General features: G+C 41.4%; 2 protein-coding genes across 3 annotated transcripts; both read left to right on the top strand.

Annotated features, from left to right (window-relative positions):
- Positions 1-2,730: 2,730 nt before the first annotated feature.
- Positions 2,731-8,735, top strand: LOC114840468 (cytochrome P450 2K1). 2 transcript variants are annotated; one of them, XM_029123958.2, is made up of 7 exons: positions 2,731-2,880; positions 5,259-5,348; positions 5,513-5,673; positions 5,926-6,105; positions 6,214-6,355; positions 6,984-7,310; positions 8,287-8,735. In XM_029123958.2, exons 2-7 carry the CDS (start codon positions 5,294-5,296, stop codon positions 8,472-8,474), a joined length of 1,053 nt encoding a protein of 350 aa, XP_028979791.2. In that variant the 5' UTR covers positions 2,731-2,880; positions 5,259-5,293; the 3' UTR covers positions 8,475-8,735. The 2 variants fall into 2 exon arrangements, with proteins under 2 accessions (XP_028979791.2, XP_028979790.2); XM_029123957.2 differs by having other exon boundaries at positions 5,259-5,408.
- Positions 8,736-9,985: 1,250 nt separating this feature from the next.
- On the top strand, positions 9,986-16,177 carry LOC105023864 (cytochrome P450 2K1-like). The gene is made up of 8 exons (XM_010893374.3): positions 9,986-10,270; positions 12,117-12,279; positions 12,810-12,959; positions 13,055-13,215; positions 13,516-13,695; positions 13,825-13,966; positions 14,663-14,989; positions 15,178-16,177. Exons 1-8 carry the CDS (start codon positions 10,061-10,063, stop codon positions 15,363-15,365), a joined length of 1,521 nt encoding a protein of 506 aa, XP_010891676.2. The 5' UTR covers positions 9,986-10,060; the 3' UTR covers positions 15,366-16,177.
- The last annotated feature ends 925 nt before the right edge of the window (positions 16,178-17,102 follow it).

The raw sequence follows: 17,102 nt of genomic DNA, 5'->3' as shown, positions 1-17,102 counted from the left end.
GAATTGGGTTGGTCAATGTTTGTGTGAGACTTGTGAAAATTGCACAGGGCAGGCTCAGAGATTGTGAAGATAGGTTTCTGTCTGTAGTAATCAGGAATATTAAATAAGTAACTATCATTTATCTAAACATTTTAATAAGAACAAATTAATAGATGTAATAGATCAAAGTGGTGAATAATCTTATTCATACAGATCACATATGTATTTTTTATTTGATATTCCTGATGAATGAATCGGGGAAAGTTATGACACTGCAAATGTATTATATTCAATAAGAATGAAAAACATAATCTTAGAAATTTTTGTAAATGCATTACCGTTAAATGTGAAAGAGAAATCTCACACGTTATAATATATTTGTCAATTCATTGCAAACCGCGAACTCCTTTGAATTAACCTTTAGGATAACGACTTCTTTCAAAGTGGGTAATTGGAGTCAGGCGGTCCAATCGATGACATTACATTCTGTTGAACAGTTGAAAATTGTTGTAGAGGATCATTAGACTGCAAAACAAAAACAATTAGTCTACAGACAGATTGTGTGTCAAACTGTAGTGGAGAAAAATGTGTGCCACTGCTACTTTACCGAGTGTTTGTGATCCGGTGAAGATCCCGGCAAGTGCCCTTCATAATGATAATAATGGTCAGGGAGTTGACAAAGAACCTGAAGGATCGGCAAGCTTCCCACACACTTTCAACCGTGTCCATGAATCAGCGTTTAGGAATACACAAAACAAGAAGGAAGAAAATGAGAGGATGGCACGGAGGACACCACTGGTCTCCAATAAAGCAAGAAAGCATTAGTTCCCATCTTAACCATTATGTTATGACCCGTTCTTTGATTTTGTCTGGAATACCATCTAGGTTTTTTTGATCTGCATGAAACTTGATGATATCCTCAACATTGTGGTTGTGAACGTTTGAAACGAAAGACGACCAAATTTAACAGTTTCAAGGACCTCTAAAGAAAATAGTTACATTTGTAATGTTATGGTGAAAATGACCCAGTGGTGGAGAATAGATGGAAATGCTTGTTGAAAATCCTGCTAACTGCAGATATAAACTGTCTCACTACACCTCAAAACACACACACACAAACACACACACGGTCAGTGTTTCAGTACTTCTTTACCAGGTCATATGAGGTGAAGAACTGTCACATGCTAGGGACATTTCACCCACTGAGACCCTTTGTAATGTTTAACATCACACACACTAAAAGTAGAATCACCCCTCATCTTTCACAAACACAAACTGAAGGTAGTGCTAGACATGACCGAAGTCCGGCCTTTAGTCCGGTTATATAATAAGCTGGACATAGCTGCACACAATGCATTTGTGATCTTGTCTGATATCAACCCTCTGCAAACATGGTCATGGCTTATCGTGCAGAGATGACCAGCCCTGACCAAATTCCCCACCTTAAAATTTGTGTGTAACATTAGGCCCGAAACATAGAAGTTGTCACAATGATCATAATATTTAGTCTAGATACATTAAAAGGTATTGGTTAATTTTGCCAATCATAGCATACATAGATACATTTTGGTTTTTTGGGATAAAAAACGAATGTTAATCATGAGGTAAATGTGGTCTAAATGGACTACATTATAACATTTTTTTTTTAAATGTGATATTTTTAAATGAGCAATGAATTGGTTATGGATGTCAAACACATTTTTGGGGGCTAAGATATCAATAGTGAGTAGTGATTTGTGATTTACCATCCTGGGTCCTGCCTTGAGTCCAGACCTGTCCCCTATTGAAAACATTTGGCGCATTATGAAATGAAAAATAGGAAAAAGGACACCCCGAACTGTTGAGCACCTGAAATCCTATATTCACCTATATAATCCTATAAATCCTAATCCTATATCCTAATTTACCATCCTGGGTCAATTTGACCCGATAACATAAGAGTTTAACCAAAATGTTAACATAACACAAAGGTTACATTTTCCGACAACCAAATGTTTTATGGACACACAATACCAAAATGTAAAAATATTTTTGAAGGAGGATGAACACTACACACCAAAACCTCATCCAAACCATGAAGCATGTTAAAGGGTTTGTCATGGTTTGGGGCTGCTTTGCTGCCTCTGGTCTAGGATGGCTTAAACATTAGCAAAATATAATCTTTCAATGGCCAAGTCAGAGTCATGACTTCAACCCTATTGGAATGGTGTGTAGTGACCTGACAATATTTTAGCAAAGAGTAGAATTTTATTTCTCATAACTGGTTCTTTTGACCCTAACATCACAGATTAAATTATATTTTGAGTTAGTGATGAACATCATCTTGTGTATATTATGAAGTTTAATGCAAAACAAAAATTGCATTTTGGACAAGTCAAAAGGGTTATTTCAGCCCAACTTAATGATTAATATTAGTGGTTGAACATTGGACTGGAGTTGCAAACAGAAGCGATCTTTATTGACCTACCACAAAGTATGAGGCCTCCACATAGAGTTTATGAGTTTGGATAGTACATTTGTTTAGGTCTGCACAGTGTTAAGCAGTGATTTTTAATAATATTTTTTCAACATTTCCCATGAATCTGTCTGTCTTTATGTAACGTAATCCTGCTTTTGCAGGCAAATCATAGTTACTGTACAAGCAGTCTCTTATTTAGCTCCAGTGCATGGTGTAAGAACTAAGTTTTGAGGATGTCTCTCATGGAAGGTCTTCTCCACCAGGCTCCCAGCAGCACGGTAACACTCCTGGGGGCTGGGCTGTTTCTACTGGTCCTCTACCTCCTCTCCTCTGGTTTCAGTTCTGACCCACAGGGGAAGGAGCCTCCAGGACCCAGACCACTACCCCTGCTTGGTAACCTGTTCCAGCTGGATTTGAAGAGGCTTTACCACTCTCTCTTTGAGGTGAGATACTGTCAAATAAATATCCTGATCGTTTGAATTGATTTTTGCTAGCTTCTTTAAACCCCAACCCTACGTATTAGTCATTTATGTTATGGCTCAGGTATCGTGATGCAATCGTGTTAATGGCCATAAAGTTGATCACGTCTGGGTGTGATTATGACGGGCAATAAGGAAATACAGGTAATTAGCTAAAACTACTTTTTGGCCGTGCACACCATTGGGGTGTCAGAAGGGGAAGGAGTCGGGGGTCGTGTCAGGAAAAGCACCTGATACCCACAGTTAAATAGGGTGGTGGATCAATGATGCTTGGGGCTGTTACTAGTGATTGGGGCTGTTACTGGTGATTGGGGCTGTTACTGGTGATTGGGGCTGTTACTGGTGATTGGGGCTGTTACTGGTGATTGGGGCTGTTACTGGTGATTGGGGCTGTTACTGGTGATTGGGGCTGTTACTAGTGATTGGGGCTGTTACTAGTGATTGGGGCTGTTACTAGTGATTGGGGCTTGATACTAGAGATCCTCTGGTTAAGATCGATGTCATAAGGAATTCTACTAAGTATCCGGATATTGTAGCCCAAAACCTAGTTACCTCTGCCAGGAGATTGACACTTGGCTGTAGATGGTCAGTGCTGTTTTCCACTTCAGGGGAGGACTCACAAGATATTGATTGTAGGGGTGCCAATATTTCAGAAAATCAGAAAACTCAATCAAATGTTTTGTGTCAAAGAAATTGAGTTGGGAAAAAAAAGTATATGCTACACCTTTTGTTTGAGGCCAAAAAATGATGCATTCAATCAATCAAACAAACTTATTTTATAAAGCCCTTTTTACATCAGCAGTTGTCACAGAGTGCTTTTAAAAAAACTCCCAGCCTTAAACACCAAGGAGCAAACAACAGTAGTGTTGAATTTCAGTCGCTAGGAAAAACTCCCTAAGAAGGCCAAAAGTTAGGAAGAAACCTAGAGAGGACCCAGGATCAGAGGGGTGACGGGTGAACATATTAAGAGTCCAATTGTAATAATGAATAAATGCATGTGGGCTAAGTCCAGAGTCTATTTAAACTTAGACCAGGTCAGAAGCATGACCAGATGGACAAGGAAAGGGACAACACAGGGGAGGGAGGAGGTGTCAGAACAGTGGCAGCTGAAATCGTCAGGTATCGCCTTGATCTGCAACACAACAGAAGGGTTAAAATTAAGAGGCCGCTGCAAATTGAACGCTTCTGTTCCTCACTCAAAACGAAAGAAAAAGGTGCTGTGGTCTCTTAATTTTTTCCAGCGCTATATATATATATATATATATATATATGTATTTGTAAACCAGGTGGTTTGAGGACACCTACCTTATCATTGGCCACATTGACCCATTGAAGTTCAAAGCTGTGTGCACTGTTGGATCAATAATCAGGAAATGGAAGTTGCAACACACAACCCAGACACTGCCAAGAAAAGGCTGTCCCTCAAAACGTAGTGCACAAACTATGATGGGACTTCTGATAGAAGCCACAGAGGGACCAACAATAACTTTGAAGGAGCTACAGAGTTCACTCACTGACAGCAAAGTAGTGGTGCACCAGTCTATCATATCAAGACCTCTATATAACACTGGCCTGTATTGGAGGGAGGCACGAAAGAATCCCTTAGTCAAAATCTACCATCTGAAAGCATTGGTGTGACCCAGCTGTTCTGTTGTACGTTGAAACAAAGATAGAGTTTTTTGTCTAATACTCAAAGTGCTATGTGAGTAAAGATACACTCGAATGGCTCAACAACACAATGGTGAATGTCCTACACAATGGTCCAGTCAATGACCTGATATCAATCACATTGAGCGTTTGTTAAAGCCACAAACATTCCCCCAAATGTTTTACTGTAAATTTGTAAATTACTGTGGGAATATATTTGGGAACATACTAGTCCTGCCAAACTACTATTCAGGTAGGCATTCTCTCCCTTAGTAACACGCGTCAACATACAGTACTCTAAAACAAACTCGCCAGAGTGATCAGCCAACATTTACACTCTCAACTGATTCACCTGGTTGTCAGATTTCACTAGCAACAATCCTGGTAACAATGCACACAGTTGGAACTTGGCAATCTGTCCGTGCTGCCCATTTTTTCAATGCCAATTCAGTTGATTGATTTGAAAGATATGCTAACTGTGGATGACATTAAATAAGTTCCTATACAAAAGAACAAAATATCTTTATACAAAAAAAAACAACAAAAAAAACAACTTAAACTCTCCTCCAACTTTAGCTTCATGTCTTCTGTATACAGGCTGGTGTTTACATTAATCTGGGATTTGTAAAACATATGGATTTCTGTTTAAATGTCAACCAGATCAGAATAACATTGTTTTATTACCTTTTTGATAGGTATTATTTTTGTCAATGGAGATTCATGGAAAGAGATGCGACGCTTTACCCTGACAAACCTTAAAGACTTTGGCATGGGCAAAAAAGCATGTGAGGAGAAAATAATTGAGGAAATTCACTACCTGATTGAAGTGTTCGAAGAACACAAGGGTGAACATTTAAAGTTTCTATATCAACAACAAAACAACCCAAATATGTGAAATCTGTACATTTTCTTTTCTGGGTATATTTATATGTTGTTTCCTTTATGGTAGGCAAAGCCTTTGACACAACCCAGCCAATGTATTATGCCGTCTCCAACATCATCTGCAGCATTGTCTATGGCAGCAGGTTTGAGTACTCTGATCCCAGATTCAGACGCTCGGTGGATCGAGTCAATGAGATATTCAAACTTGGAGGCTCTGGTTCGGTACAGGTACTTTACCAGTCTCATCACTTGTAATAATAATGAAAGACTAGTCCCATTACAGACTCAGAGTGGTCTGATCCACTGCCTTGCAGTGCAGTTCTGTCACTGCAGCCAGGTGTTCAAATCCCGGTCACAGTGAAACACAGATGTCCAAAATGCACTAGAAAGACTAAACACACTGGACTAAAATTTGTAAAATAAAAATCAGCAGAGAAAATAGAATTCAAACCTTGTGTGCTTTATATTTTGTGAGAATAGTTGTACAACATCTTCCCATGGCTGGGCCCATTTCTGAAGTCCAAGAAACGTCTACAGGAAAAGTATAATGACAACAAGAAGGAGATATGGGAGCTGGTGACGGGGCTGAAGAAGACTCTCAGCCCTCAGATGTGTAGAGGCTTCATTGACTCGTTCCTTGTACAAAAGCAGACCATGGAGGTATTGACCACATATAATTACTTGATATTCACTAACAAGGGGGTACTCTCTCACAATTTAATGTTCTTGTTCACTAAAACGTGATCATTCTTTGTTTGGGTGTATAAGGAATCAGGCAATATGAACTCTCATTACCACAATAAGAATCTGGTACAAACTGTGTCCAACCTGTTTACTGCCGGCACCGACACCACATCGACAACCTTGCGCTGGGGCCTGTTGCTGATGGCTAAGTACCCCAATATACAAGGTAAGGTAGATAAACACTCACACCTTGGAAACACACTTCAGGACCTTTGTACAGACTGAATGATTGTGGTCATTAATAATATCAATGTGCTACATACTGTAAACATTGACACATTCCCCACCTCATCAGCACGTCTTTACATTTTTGCCAGTTAAAGGAGAATTTAAATCAAATGAAAAATCTGATTGTTGAATGTTTTTTCACACTAAAAGCAGTTTATGGGTCAAGCGACACTCCCAGATGTTAAGTGTCTTGCCACCAGAAGATGGTGCGATTTCATCAGTTCTGTTATGAATGGCTAGATGTGGATTTGTGGTGGAGATTTCCAAAGAGAGGACTCTTGCTAATATTCCGATGAAAGTCATTGCTGTATTGCATTGAATAGGGGTTGTAAAATGCAGTGTTAGTTCAGAGACAAAGGTTCCGGAAATGGCCAAAAGAAGTACCATGATGTTTTCAGGTATCTGAGTCTAGAGAACAAACAAGTCTTCATGGTTTTCATCTGTGACTTTTTTATTACGTTTAGTTTTTCCACTCAAAAGCTTCTTTCTAGGTGAGGATACATAAATATAAAAAAATCCATGTTGAAGATTATTCAAATTTAATATCCACTTAATTTACTTCACAGACCGGGTCCAAGAGGAGATGAGCAGGGTTATAGGAAGTCGTCAGCCCATGATAGAAGACAGGAAGAACCTGCCCTACACTGATGCAGTGATCCATGAGATCCAGAGGGTGGCCAACATTGTACCCATGGCCGTTCCTCACGTCACCAGCCGAGACATCACCTTCCAGGGATACTTCATCAAAAAGGGGACAGACGTGATTCCTCTGCTGACGTCTGTCCTCCAGGACGAGAGCGAATGGGAGACTCCTCACGCCTTTAACCCCGCCCACTTCCTGAATGAGAAAGGTCAATTTGTCAAGAGAGATGCCTTCATGCCCTTCTCTGCAGGTGAGTTCAACGGCTGTATGTTTGTTTTATTGATATGTCATCTAGCAACTATCAGCATTCTCCGCCATGAATTAGTCCAAAGGGAGATGGTGGGATGGCAGTGTGGGTGGCATGTCGATGTCAGTTTCAGTATTGTTTCTTTTCTCAACTTTAGGAACTTATTGTCAGGGCCAGTTCTAGACTGAAGTCATCGCTTAGGGCCCCCAACTGCTAGGGAACCCCTGACCGCTAGGGAACCACTGACCGCTTGTGAGCCCCTGACCGGTAGGGAACCTCTGACCGCTAGTGAGCCCCTGACCGGTACGGAACCTCTGACCGCTAATGAGCCCCTGACCTCTAGGGAACCCCTGACTGCTAGGGAACCCTTGACCACTAGGGAACCTGTGACCACTAGGGAGCCCTTGACCGCTAGGGAACCCCTGACCGCTAGGGAAACCCTGACTGCTAATTAGCCCCAGACCGCTAGGGAACCCCTGACCGCTAGGGAAACCCTGACTGCTAATTAGCCCCAGACCGCTAGGGAACCCCTGACCGCTAGGGAAACCCTGACTGCTAATTAGTCCCAGACCGCTAGGGAACCCCTGACCGCTAGGGAAACCCTGACTGCTAGGGAAACCCTGACTGCTAGGGAAACCCTGACTGCTAATTAGCCCCAGACCGCTAGGGAACCCCTGACCGCTAGGGAAACCCTGACTGCTAATTAGCCCCAGACCGCTAGGGAACCCCTGACCGCTAGGGAAACCCTGACTGCTAATTAGCCCCAGACCGCTAGGGAACCCCTGACCGCTAGGGAAACCCTGACTGCTAGGGAAACCCTGACTGCTAGGGAAACCCTGACTGCTAATTAGCCCCAGACCGCTAGGGAACCCCTGACCACCAGGGAATCCCTGAACGCTAGGGAGCCCTTGACCAGTGCGAGGGCACTGTCTATATTATTGCTACAAATCTAGTGTCTCATGTTGTCATCCTCTTCCAGGTCGTAGGGTGTGTCTGGGGGAGAGTCTGGCCAGGATGGAGATCTTCCTGTTCTTCACCTCCCTCTTGCAGCGTTTTCGTTTCTCTCCTCCTCTCGGGGTCACAGAGGATGATCTGGACCTCACACCATCCACAGGAACCACCCTCAGTCCTTCACCTCACCAGCTGTGTGCTGTGAGCCGTGTCTGAGATGGGAGTCTGGTTCAAACGCTGATTACAAACTAGACCCTCAACTTTAGACAAATATAGGACTATGCTTTGAAATGATTGTTTCTGATTATGAGTTAATAAAACAAAAACGAGTTGGTCATGCACATGTTTTGTAGCTTCTAACAGTGCCATAGAATAGGCATAGAGAGCTAATTCATTTAAATACCTTTTGTGTTAGACATTTCGTGATTCCATAGTACAATAAAATCATATTGCTTATTCTAAATATAAGTAATTCAGTAAGGCCATTTTGTGTTTCAGCTCTGCTCACTTATCATCAAGGATTTTATTATATCAAGGATTTTATTACATCAAGGATTTGCCTACAGAAGATAAATATAGCTTTAGCTAAACTTCTCAATGCCTGTAGACGTCTTATGTTGTTGCCAAAGCTCGCAACAACATGCATGGCGACACAGTGGGCTGTACTGAATGTATGTAGACCTCTAACCATGCATGGGAGGGGGGGCAGTGGGCTGTACTGAATGTATACAGACCTGAGCTCAACCTTCAACATGGAGCTCTTGACCTGACTCTGCTGAGAGTGTTGTTAACTGATCCAGGTTTGCAAATCTTGAATGAAGCTTTACTTAGTGATTTCCACAACAGTTTCCTCCATTAGTCATTTTTGTTATCTATGACGCCTCTTCTTTCTGACCTGCTGTCACACACAAAATCCAAACTAGCCTGCTCCTATTCAATCTAACCAACTTAACTTCTCCTAGAACGTCCTGCATATCTCGGTGACAAAATGTGTAATTCTTAAATGCGTTCTTATCCACAAAACTCAAACTCACAACAAATGGTTTCCATCGCCAGCACAGTCAACCAGTGATTCATCCATTTCTCCTGAACCCACAACCTCCTATCTCAGCCACAAGCTTCTCTTCAGGAGCTCTTAAATGTCCTCCGTGACGAGGTCCCAAAGAAAGGCAGCTGTGCCCCTTCGGGAAGATCACAGCTTTCTTTGTGGCTGTCGGTGATATGCTGATTCAACGAGTGTGGGAGCCGTTTGCACTACAATGCATTTCGAATTGAAGTTTTAGAATATAAAACATAATGGTTAATTCATTGAATTATGTTTGTAATTTCCACTTCACAATTTCAGAATGAATTTGCCCCAAACATGTGTCAGCCCTTTGATTGTGCTGTCAAACATAAGTTACATGAGCCTTTTCTGTTATGAAAAGACTATTGTCCTACTGTGAGAAACGGGATCTATTTAAGATACAGCATATGTTGTCACTGGCACACACCCTTGGTACGAATCCCTCCACTGCATCAGAATGTGTCAGAATCAAACACGCAAAAGACTGTTACTCTGCAATTCTTTTCAGTGTTCAGATTAGGTTGTACCAGCGTAAAACCTCTCAGAACCGTGATAATACTGTAAACTAGTTAATGATCTGATATAGGCTTGGCAGAATAATTTAATGTTTTTCAGAATGCCCAGTCCCTCCCCCTTCACTTCCTCTATATAAGTGAAGCCTCCATGGGCTCTATGAGCACAAACGTCTTTGTGCTCTTGTGGCGTGTGATCACAAGCGGTGCGTGTAAGTTCAGTGATGATTCCTATGGAAGGTCTTCTCCACCAGGCTCCCAGCAGCACGGTAACACTCCTGGGGGCTGGGCTGTTTCTACTGGTCCTCTACCTCCTCTCCTCTGGTTCCAGTTCTGAGCCACAGGGGAAGGAGCCTCCAGGACCCAGACCACTACCCCTGCTTGGTAATCTGCTCCAGCTGGATTTAAAGAGGCTAGGCGACACTGTCTATGAGGTCAGACATTTTTCAAGCGTTCCCACTCGTAATTTTGTCTATATGGTTTTTATTTTTCAGTTTTCCCCCTATGAGATTTCTGTTTGTTTTTCAGTTGAATTGTTCACATTAAAAGTGGAAAAGGTTCTGACATGATTTATCTTTGTCTCATTCTTTTACATCACACAAACCTGGCATTTTAACAGGGGTGTGTGGACTTTTTATATCCACTGTACATACCCCCCCCCAAAAATTCTGAGATTATTTGAAATGGCGTTTTAAAATGCCCCTTTGTTGTTACTGTTCTTAGAAACGGATAAAAAAAATTGCAGAACGAATGATAGATTTTATATTATTGGTACTAAAGATCCCTCCTCACTCATTTACAGCAATGATACTCTGACCTTTGGATTGATATATTTGTTGTTACGCATCATACAAAACCAAAGCCATCTGTCCTAGTGTCTCAAAGATTGAACGTAGAATGTTTGAATTATTTTTTCATGACACATACTGTATAGGGAATTATGAGAAAAAGAATGGGAGTATTTCATGCCCTTCAAGGACGTTTATTATGAAGATTTTAATGATCACTCTCAATATTTATATTATCAGTCATTCATATCTGGAATGTAATTAACCAAACTTGTATGTTAAACACTGACAAGATAATTTGTCATCAATACACATTCTCTGAGGACATATAGCCTAATTTTGGTTACACATGACTTGGAGTTCTGTAGATTATAATAAAAAAAAAAATCAGGACGTGGCATAAAATGCTAATAAAAACAGAATGCAATCATGTGCAAATCATTTATCCCTGTATTTAACTGAAAATAGTACAAAGACAACATATCACATGTTGAAACTGAAAAATGCGTTTTGGGTCAGCTGGCTTCACATACAGTAGTTACGTTACAGTAAACCTTAACTGAAACTGTATGTGGTTATATTGCGACTGTTTCTGGTATGGAACAAATCATCTTCAGTCTCGCTAGAAATTGCTCAATTCTTATGATTATTCCTAGGAAGTTAGTAGATACCAGTAAGCCTATTACTGGCTAATAAGCCGTTCAAACGGCCAGTGGCAAAAATCTAACAGTTCATAGACGCTATTTGTGGTGGAGGTAAACTTAATAAGAAATGTTAGTCAGTTTAACTGTATCAATATCATTCCCTAATGGCCAAATAGCTGTTAAAATGGCCAATGGCAAAAGAGGATTTGTTAATTGACACTATACTGACACCTGTCAAACGTCCAGCTCTGTGGTGTAGTGGTTAGCGACACAGCCTCTCACGTGGGCGGCCTGGTTTGAATCTCAAGAGGGCAATACTTTCTATTGCGGTCCGGCTTGCCTGGTTTCTTGTTGAAGAAGCAATAAAATGTCTCAGTTTCAACATTTGATATGTTGTCTTTGTACTATTTTCTACTGAATATAGCGTTTAAATGATTTGCACATCATTGCATTCTGTTTGTATTTACATTTTAAGCAGCTTCCCAACATTTTTGAAAATGGGGTTGTACTATTAACAAACATTCAATTAACTGTTGATAAGCCACTGCATGCTACTGCAAGCATATGGTTAGGATCATGTTTAGAATAAGGTTTAGGGTAAGGGTTAAGGTTAGGATAATGATTAAGGTTTGGGTTAGTAGATAGACACTTAAAATGTTACTGATAGACAGTAGATAATCTATAGAGCATTTACACAAACACTTTAATGACTCTCAAAATAAAGTGTTACCTGAATTTTCCAAAGCCCTTTTTACATCAGCAGTTGTCACAAAGTGCTTTTACAAAACACCCAGCTTGATTTGACTGCTAATAAACCTTGCATTTTGGCAACATTTCCTGTTCCACAGATGTCTAAGACATATGGCTCGGTGTTCACAGTTCACATTGGACCAAAAAAGGTGGTGGTTCTTGCAGGATACAAGACGGTCAAGGAGGCACTGGTCAACCATGCAGAGGAGTTTGGAGAACGGGGGATTGCTTCTGTATTTAGGGAACTCCAACAAGGAAATGGTAATGTGAAGTAACTTACTGGTGCTCCCTCCCACTGCCTTGCTTCCCCGTCGATGGGAATGAAAGCAGGCATGCTCTGTGCTAATAGTGCAAACGCTGCCAACTCGATAGATTATGGTCATCTGTGTTCAATGAGGCTGGATGTCACACATAATCAACAAAAACATAACAATTACACTATTTTCTCTTGGTTTTATGAAAAAATAAAAATATTGATTTTGTTTAGAACCTTCTACTTCCATTAGCCTGGCTTTTAATTTTTTTTTTACTATTCCACAGATTTTACAGTTTTTCTCAGCTCCCAATTTCTAAAATGTCCAATTTTCTATTATATCCCTGCCTCGTCGTAGGTTGCGGAGAGTCGAAAATTGACTCTCAATTTTATAAGCAGTTCAGCTTATTAACACCCTACTAGCACAACCAGGACGTTGACACAGGAGCACTGACTGACATCCAACCCAACTGTCATTCAACCAGTTGTCCTTCAATTACTACACTAGAAAAAAAAATTTTACTTCATTTTTATTCAGGTATTTCATTCGCCAATGGAGATTCGTGGAAAGAGATGAGACGCTTTGCCCTGACAAACCTTCGAGACTTTGGCATGGGCAAAAAAGGGAGCGAGGAGAAGATCATTGAGGAAGTTCGCTACCTGATAGAAGTGTTTGAAGAACACAAGGGTAAACTTTTAATGTTCTTATGTCAACAACACAATCAAGACAAGTGTACATTTTCTTTCTCAGTTTATTACATTTGTATTGCTTTTTATTTACAGGTGAAGCCTTTGACACAACCCAGCCAATACATTATGCCATCTCCAACGTAATCTGCAGCATTGTCTATGGCAGCAGGTTTGAATACTCTGATCCCAGATTCAGACACTCGGTGGATCGAGTCAATGAGAGCCTCCGGCTTGGAGGCTCTGCTTCAGTAGAGGTATTGCTCTGTGCTTTTCATGTTAAATTTGAGGCAACTCATGCAGCACTAAGTCCAAGTAACACAGTGGCCTCCTGAAGAACTGTACCACTTCTTGCTCATTTGCTTGATTTGATTCATCAGAGGAAATTGTTAAAGAAAAAACATACATGACGATTATTCACACCACTGGAAATTCCTATAACCCCCGTGGAAATTTCTGTGTTCTCTGGCAACCCATTTTCTGCTCATCTTTGCCAAGGCGGGCACTGAATACACAGAGAAAATAAAAGGTCATAATTTCTATTCATGTGAAAATAGTTGTACAACATCTTCCCGTGGCTCGGTCCGTTACTTGAGTCCAAGTCCCGTATGTTTCAAAATGATGCCGACAACAAGAAGGAGATCCGAGACCTGGTGATGGAGCTGAAGGAGACTCTCAACCCTCAGATGTGTAGAGGCTTCATTGACTCATTCCTGGTCCGAATGCAGACCTTGGAGGTATTACAGTTGAAAACATGTAATTCATTTTAATTAATAACTAATTAACGCTCATAGACAGTTTAATATACACACATTTTTAAATAAGGAATTGTTCATGTGGAGTCAACTACTGTTTGTGAATCTTAGGAGACGGGAAACTCAAACTCTCATTACCACATTGAGAATCTAATACAGACAGTGGCCAACCTCTTTGCTGCCGGCACCGACACCACGGCAACAACCATGCGCTGGGGTCTGATGTTTATGGCCAAGTACCCCCAAATACAGGGTAAGGACTGATGAACACACAGTCCAGACAAACTCATCTGACAAACACAGCTGGACTGTTGTACACACTGTGCTTGAGTGGAATGTCAGACAATCATTACAGGACCAGCTGTAAACATTGTCCAACTCTCCAACCCCAAATACAGGTCAACGAAAAGGATCTAAAGCAAAGGGCAATGCAACTTATTTCAGTCTACGGTTAGCGTTTTGCTGTTCGGTCTGCGTTCAGTTATCTAACAGCCCAGCATTCCATTAGTTAAGAGATGAGGAGTGGAAAGGTGAAGCCTCTCCACTCTTGTTGTGAAGTTGGTTAAATATGTAATGTTGGTTAAACCAGATCAGGAGAAAAACAACAAGCTGTACTGTGTCACCAAATCTGTAGCTAGATTGCAAGAACATTATAAAACAGACGTGTAAAAAAGTATTTACGCCAGATGGAATTTGTCTTTTGAAAACATTTTGATGTATTGATATGTAATCTTCACTTCTAGCACTGTTGACTGATAACGATAACCTAATTTAAAACACTGAAATATTCTGTTTGACTGGTGGACAAACTTATATGCAATCACATTTCTTCACAGATTATTGTTTTTCTTGACTAATGGAAAACATAAGTGACACTTTAACGTATCTGTGTTAATGATCATTCATACTGAATTGTAACTTTGTCCCTTCCTGTTCTTTTACTTCACAGACCGGGTCCAAGAGGAGATAAGCAGGGTTATAGGAAGTCGTCAGCCCTTGATAGAAGACAGGAAGAACCTGCCCTACACTGATGCAGTGATCCATGAGACCCAGAGGGTGGCCAACATTTTACCCGTCTCTCTTCTTCACGTCACCAGCCGAGACATCACCTTCCAGGGATACTTCATCAAAAAGGGGACAGATGTGATTCCTCTGCTGACATCAGTCCTCCGGGACGAGAGCGAATGGGAGACTCCTCACGCCTTTAACCCCGCCCACTTCCTGAATGAGAGAGGTCAATTTGTCAAGAGAGACGCATTCATACCCTTTTCATTAGGTAAGTCCCTCTGATGTTTGTTTACTTGATACTACCATTCAGCAATAGTTAACTAAATCAAATCTCATTCTATGGTGCTTAGTGATTCAAAGAGTTTTGGGGGATGAAAGTGTCAATATTTGTCAACTATAGGAAACTACAGCCTCATTCCAGATATAGTGTCTCATGTTGTCATCTTCCTCTTCCAGGTCGTAGATTGTGTCTGGGGGAGAGTCTTGCCAGGATGGAGCTCTTCATTTTTTTTGCCTCCCTCCTGCAGCGTTTTCGTTTCTCTCCTCCTCCAGGAGTAACAGAGGATGATCTCGACCTCACTCCATTGGTGGGGTTAACCCTCAATCCTTTACCTCACCAGCTGTGTGCTGTGAGCCGAGTCTGAATGACATTCTGTATCTTTGACAAACTAGATTCTCAACATTAGAAAAACACAGGACTCCAAAGTCATTGTCGCTTAACATAGAAAGAAATTATATTAATTTATATCTGGTTTAAATTGTATTGCACCAAAATGGCAGAATGAGCTACAGTGGATATAAAAAGTCTACACATACCTGTTAAAATGCCAGGTTTATGTGATGTAAAAGAATGCGACAAAGATAACCTGGCATTTAACAGGGGTGTGAAGACTTTAAATCCACTGTATCATACGCCATTCAGACCAGCCATGCAGTCTAAGATGCTAACATGCTAATGACAAAGAAATTACAAATTGGTCATATCCCAAACGTCTTCAAGGAATAAGTAATCACAGTTAATGATTTTCAAATGTTTAATATATGACAATCTGTACATATTAAAATAAAGTACTATGTAATGTTCTGTGTATCTTTTATATAGGTAGATATTAATATAGATTTCAGCGGTTTTTAAATCCATATTAAATGTAGTGTAGCTGGGCACAGCCAGAACAGAAGACGTAACAACATAAACAGTACCTTGGCGACGGTCTCGGAGGTGGCTCGTAAAAGGTGGACTACATCTGGGTGTCAGTTAGAATTATGGACATATCTACGTACAGTGGGGAGAACAAGTATTTGATAACCTGCAAAATCGTCAGTGTTTCCTACTTACAAAAAATCCAGAAAATCACGTTGGAAGAAGTTCTGGATGACGGACAATCTTCCTCGGTCTGGGGCTCCATGCAAGATCTCACCTCGTGGGGCATCAATGATATTGAGGAAAGTGAGGGATCAGCCCAGAACTACACGGCAGGACCTGGTCAATGACCTGAAGAAAGCTGGGACCACACTCTCAATGAAAACCATTAGTAACACACAACGCCGTCAAGGATTAAAATCCTGCAGCGCACGCAAGGTCCCCCTGCTCAAGCCAGCGCATGTCCAGGCCCCGTCTGAAGTTTGCCAATGACCATCTGGATGATCCAGAGGAGGAATGGGAGAAGGTCATGTGGTCTGATGAGACAAAAATAGAGCTTTTTGGTCTAAACTCCACTCGCCGTGTTTAGAGGAAGAAGAAGGATGAGTACAACCCCAAGAACACCATCCCAACCGTGAAGCATGGAGGTGGAAACATAATTCTTTGGGGATGCTTTTCTGCAAAGGGGACAGGACGACTGCACCGTATTGCGGGGAGGTTAGATGGGGCCATGTATTCGCAAGATCTTGGCCAACAACCTCCTTCCCTCAGTAAGAGCATTGAAGATGGGTCGTGGCTGGGTCTTCCAGCATGACAACGACCCGAAACACGCATCTCAAGGTCCTGGAGTGGCCTAGCCAGTCTCCAGACCTGAACCCAATAGAAAATCTTTGGAGGGAGATTGTTACGTACTCCCCTCGGGTGGTTCTCGTCTGAGGTGGAGACGTAGTTACCCGTGCTAGCGCACAAGATGACAAGGTGCGGACCGCGCAGAGGTGTGGGGGTGCAACCAATTAAATAAGACACGACAGTCAGAAGTTATGGGTATTCCCACCCTGGGGCGGTTTAGTTACTAAGTAAACAAAACCATAACACACCCATTTACAGGAACAACCATCCCACCAAAACACCATAGACACAATAGGGAAGGTAGGAGAAGGGACTTCGGGAACGGGGTCCAATCAATGAAAACAATAAAAAGGTCCCTACGCTTCTACACCTCTAATCCTTCCTAACCCTA

This window comes from Esox lucius, chromosome 12 (genome assembly GCF_011004845.1).
Source record: "Esox lucius isolate fEsoLuc1 chromosome 12, fEsoLuc1.pri, whole genome shotgun sequence".
Classification (NCBI taxonomy): Eukaryota; Metazoa; Chordata; class Actinopteri; order Esociformes; family Esocidae; genus Esox; species Esox lucius.
Note: the sequence above shows the minus strand (reverse complement) of the source record. Positions and strands in the feature narration are given on the sequence as shown.

Coding starts and splice junctions, on each gene's coding strand:
- LOC114840468 (XM_029123957.2), top strand. CDS start 5,294: ATGCGACGCTTTACCCTGACAAACCTTAAAGACTTTGGCATGGGCAAA. Junction 5,409..5,512: donor AGTGTTCGAAGAACACAAGG/GTGAACATTTAA, acceptor CCTTTATGGTAG/GCAAAGCCTTTGACACAACC. Junction 6,356..6,983: donor TAAGTACCCCAATATACAAG/GTAAGGTAGATA, acceptor TTTACTTCACAG/ACCGGGTCCAAGAGGAGATG.
- LOC105023864 (XM_010893374.3), top strand. CDS start 10,061: ATGATTCCTATGGAAGGTCTTCTCCACCAGGCTCCCAGCAGCACGGTA. Junction 13,216..13,515: donor GAGGCTCTGCTTCAGTAGAG/GTATTGCTCTGT, acceptor ATGTGAAAATAG/TTGTACAACATCTTCCCGTG. Junction 14,990..15,177: donor ATTCATACCCTTTTCATTAG/GTAAGTCCCTCT, acceptor TTCCTCTTCCAG/GTCGTAGATTGTGTCTGGGG.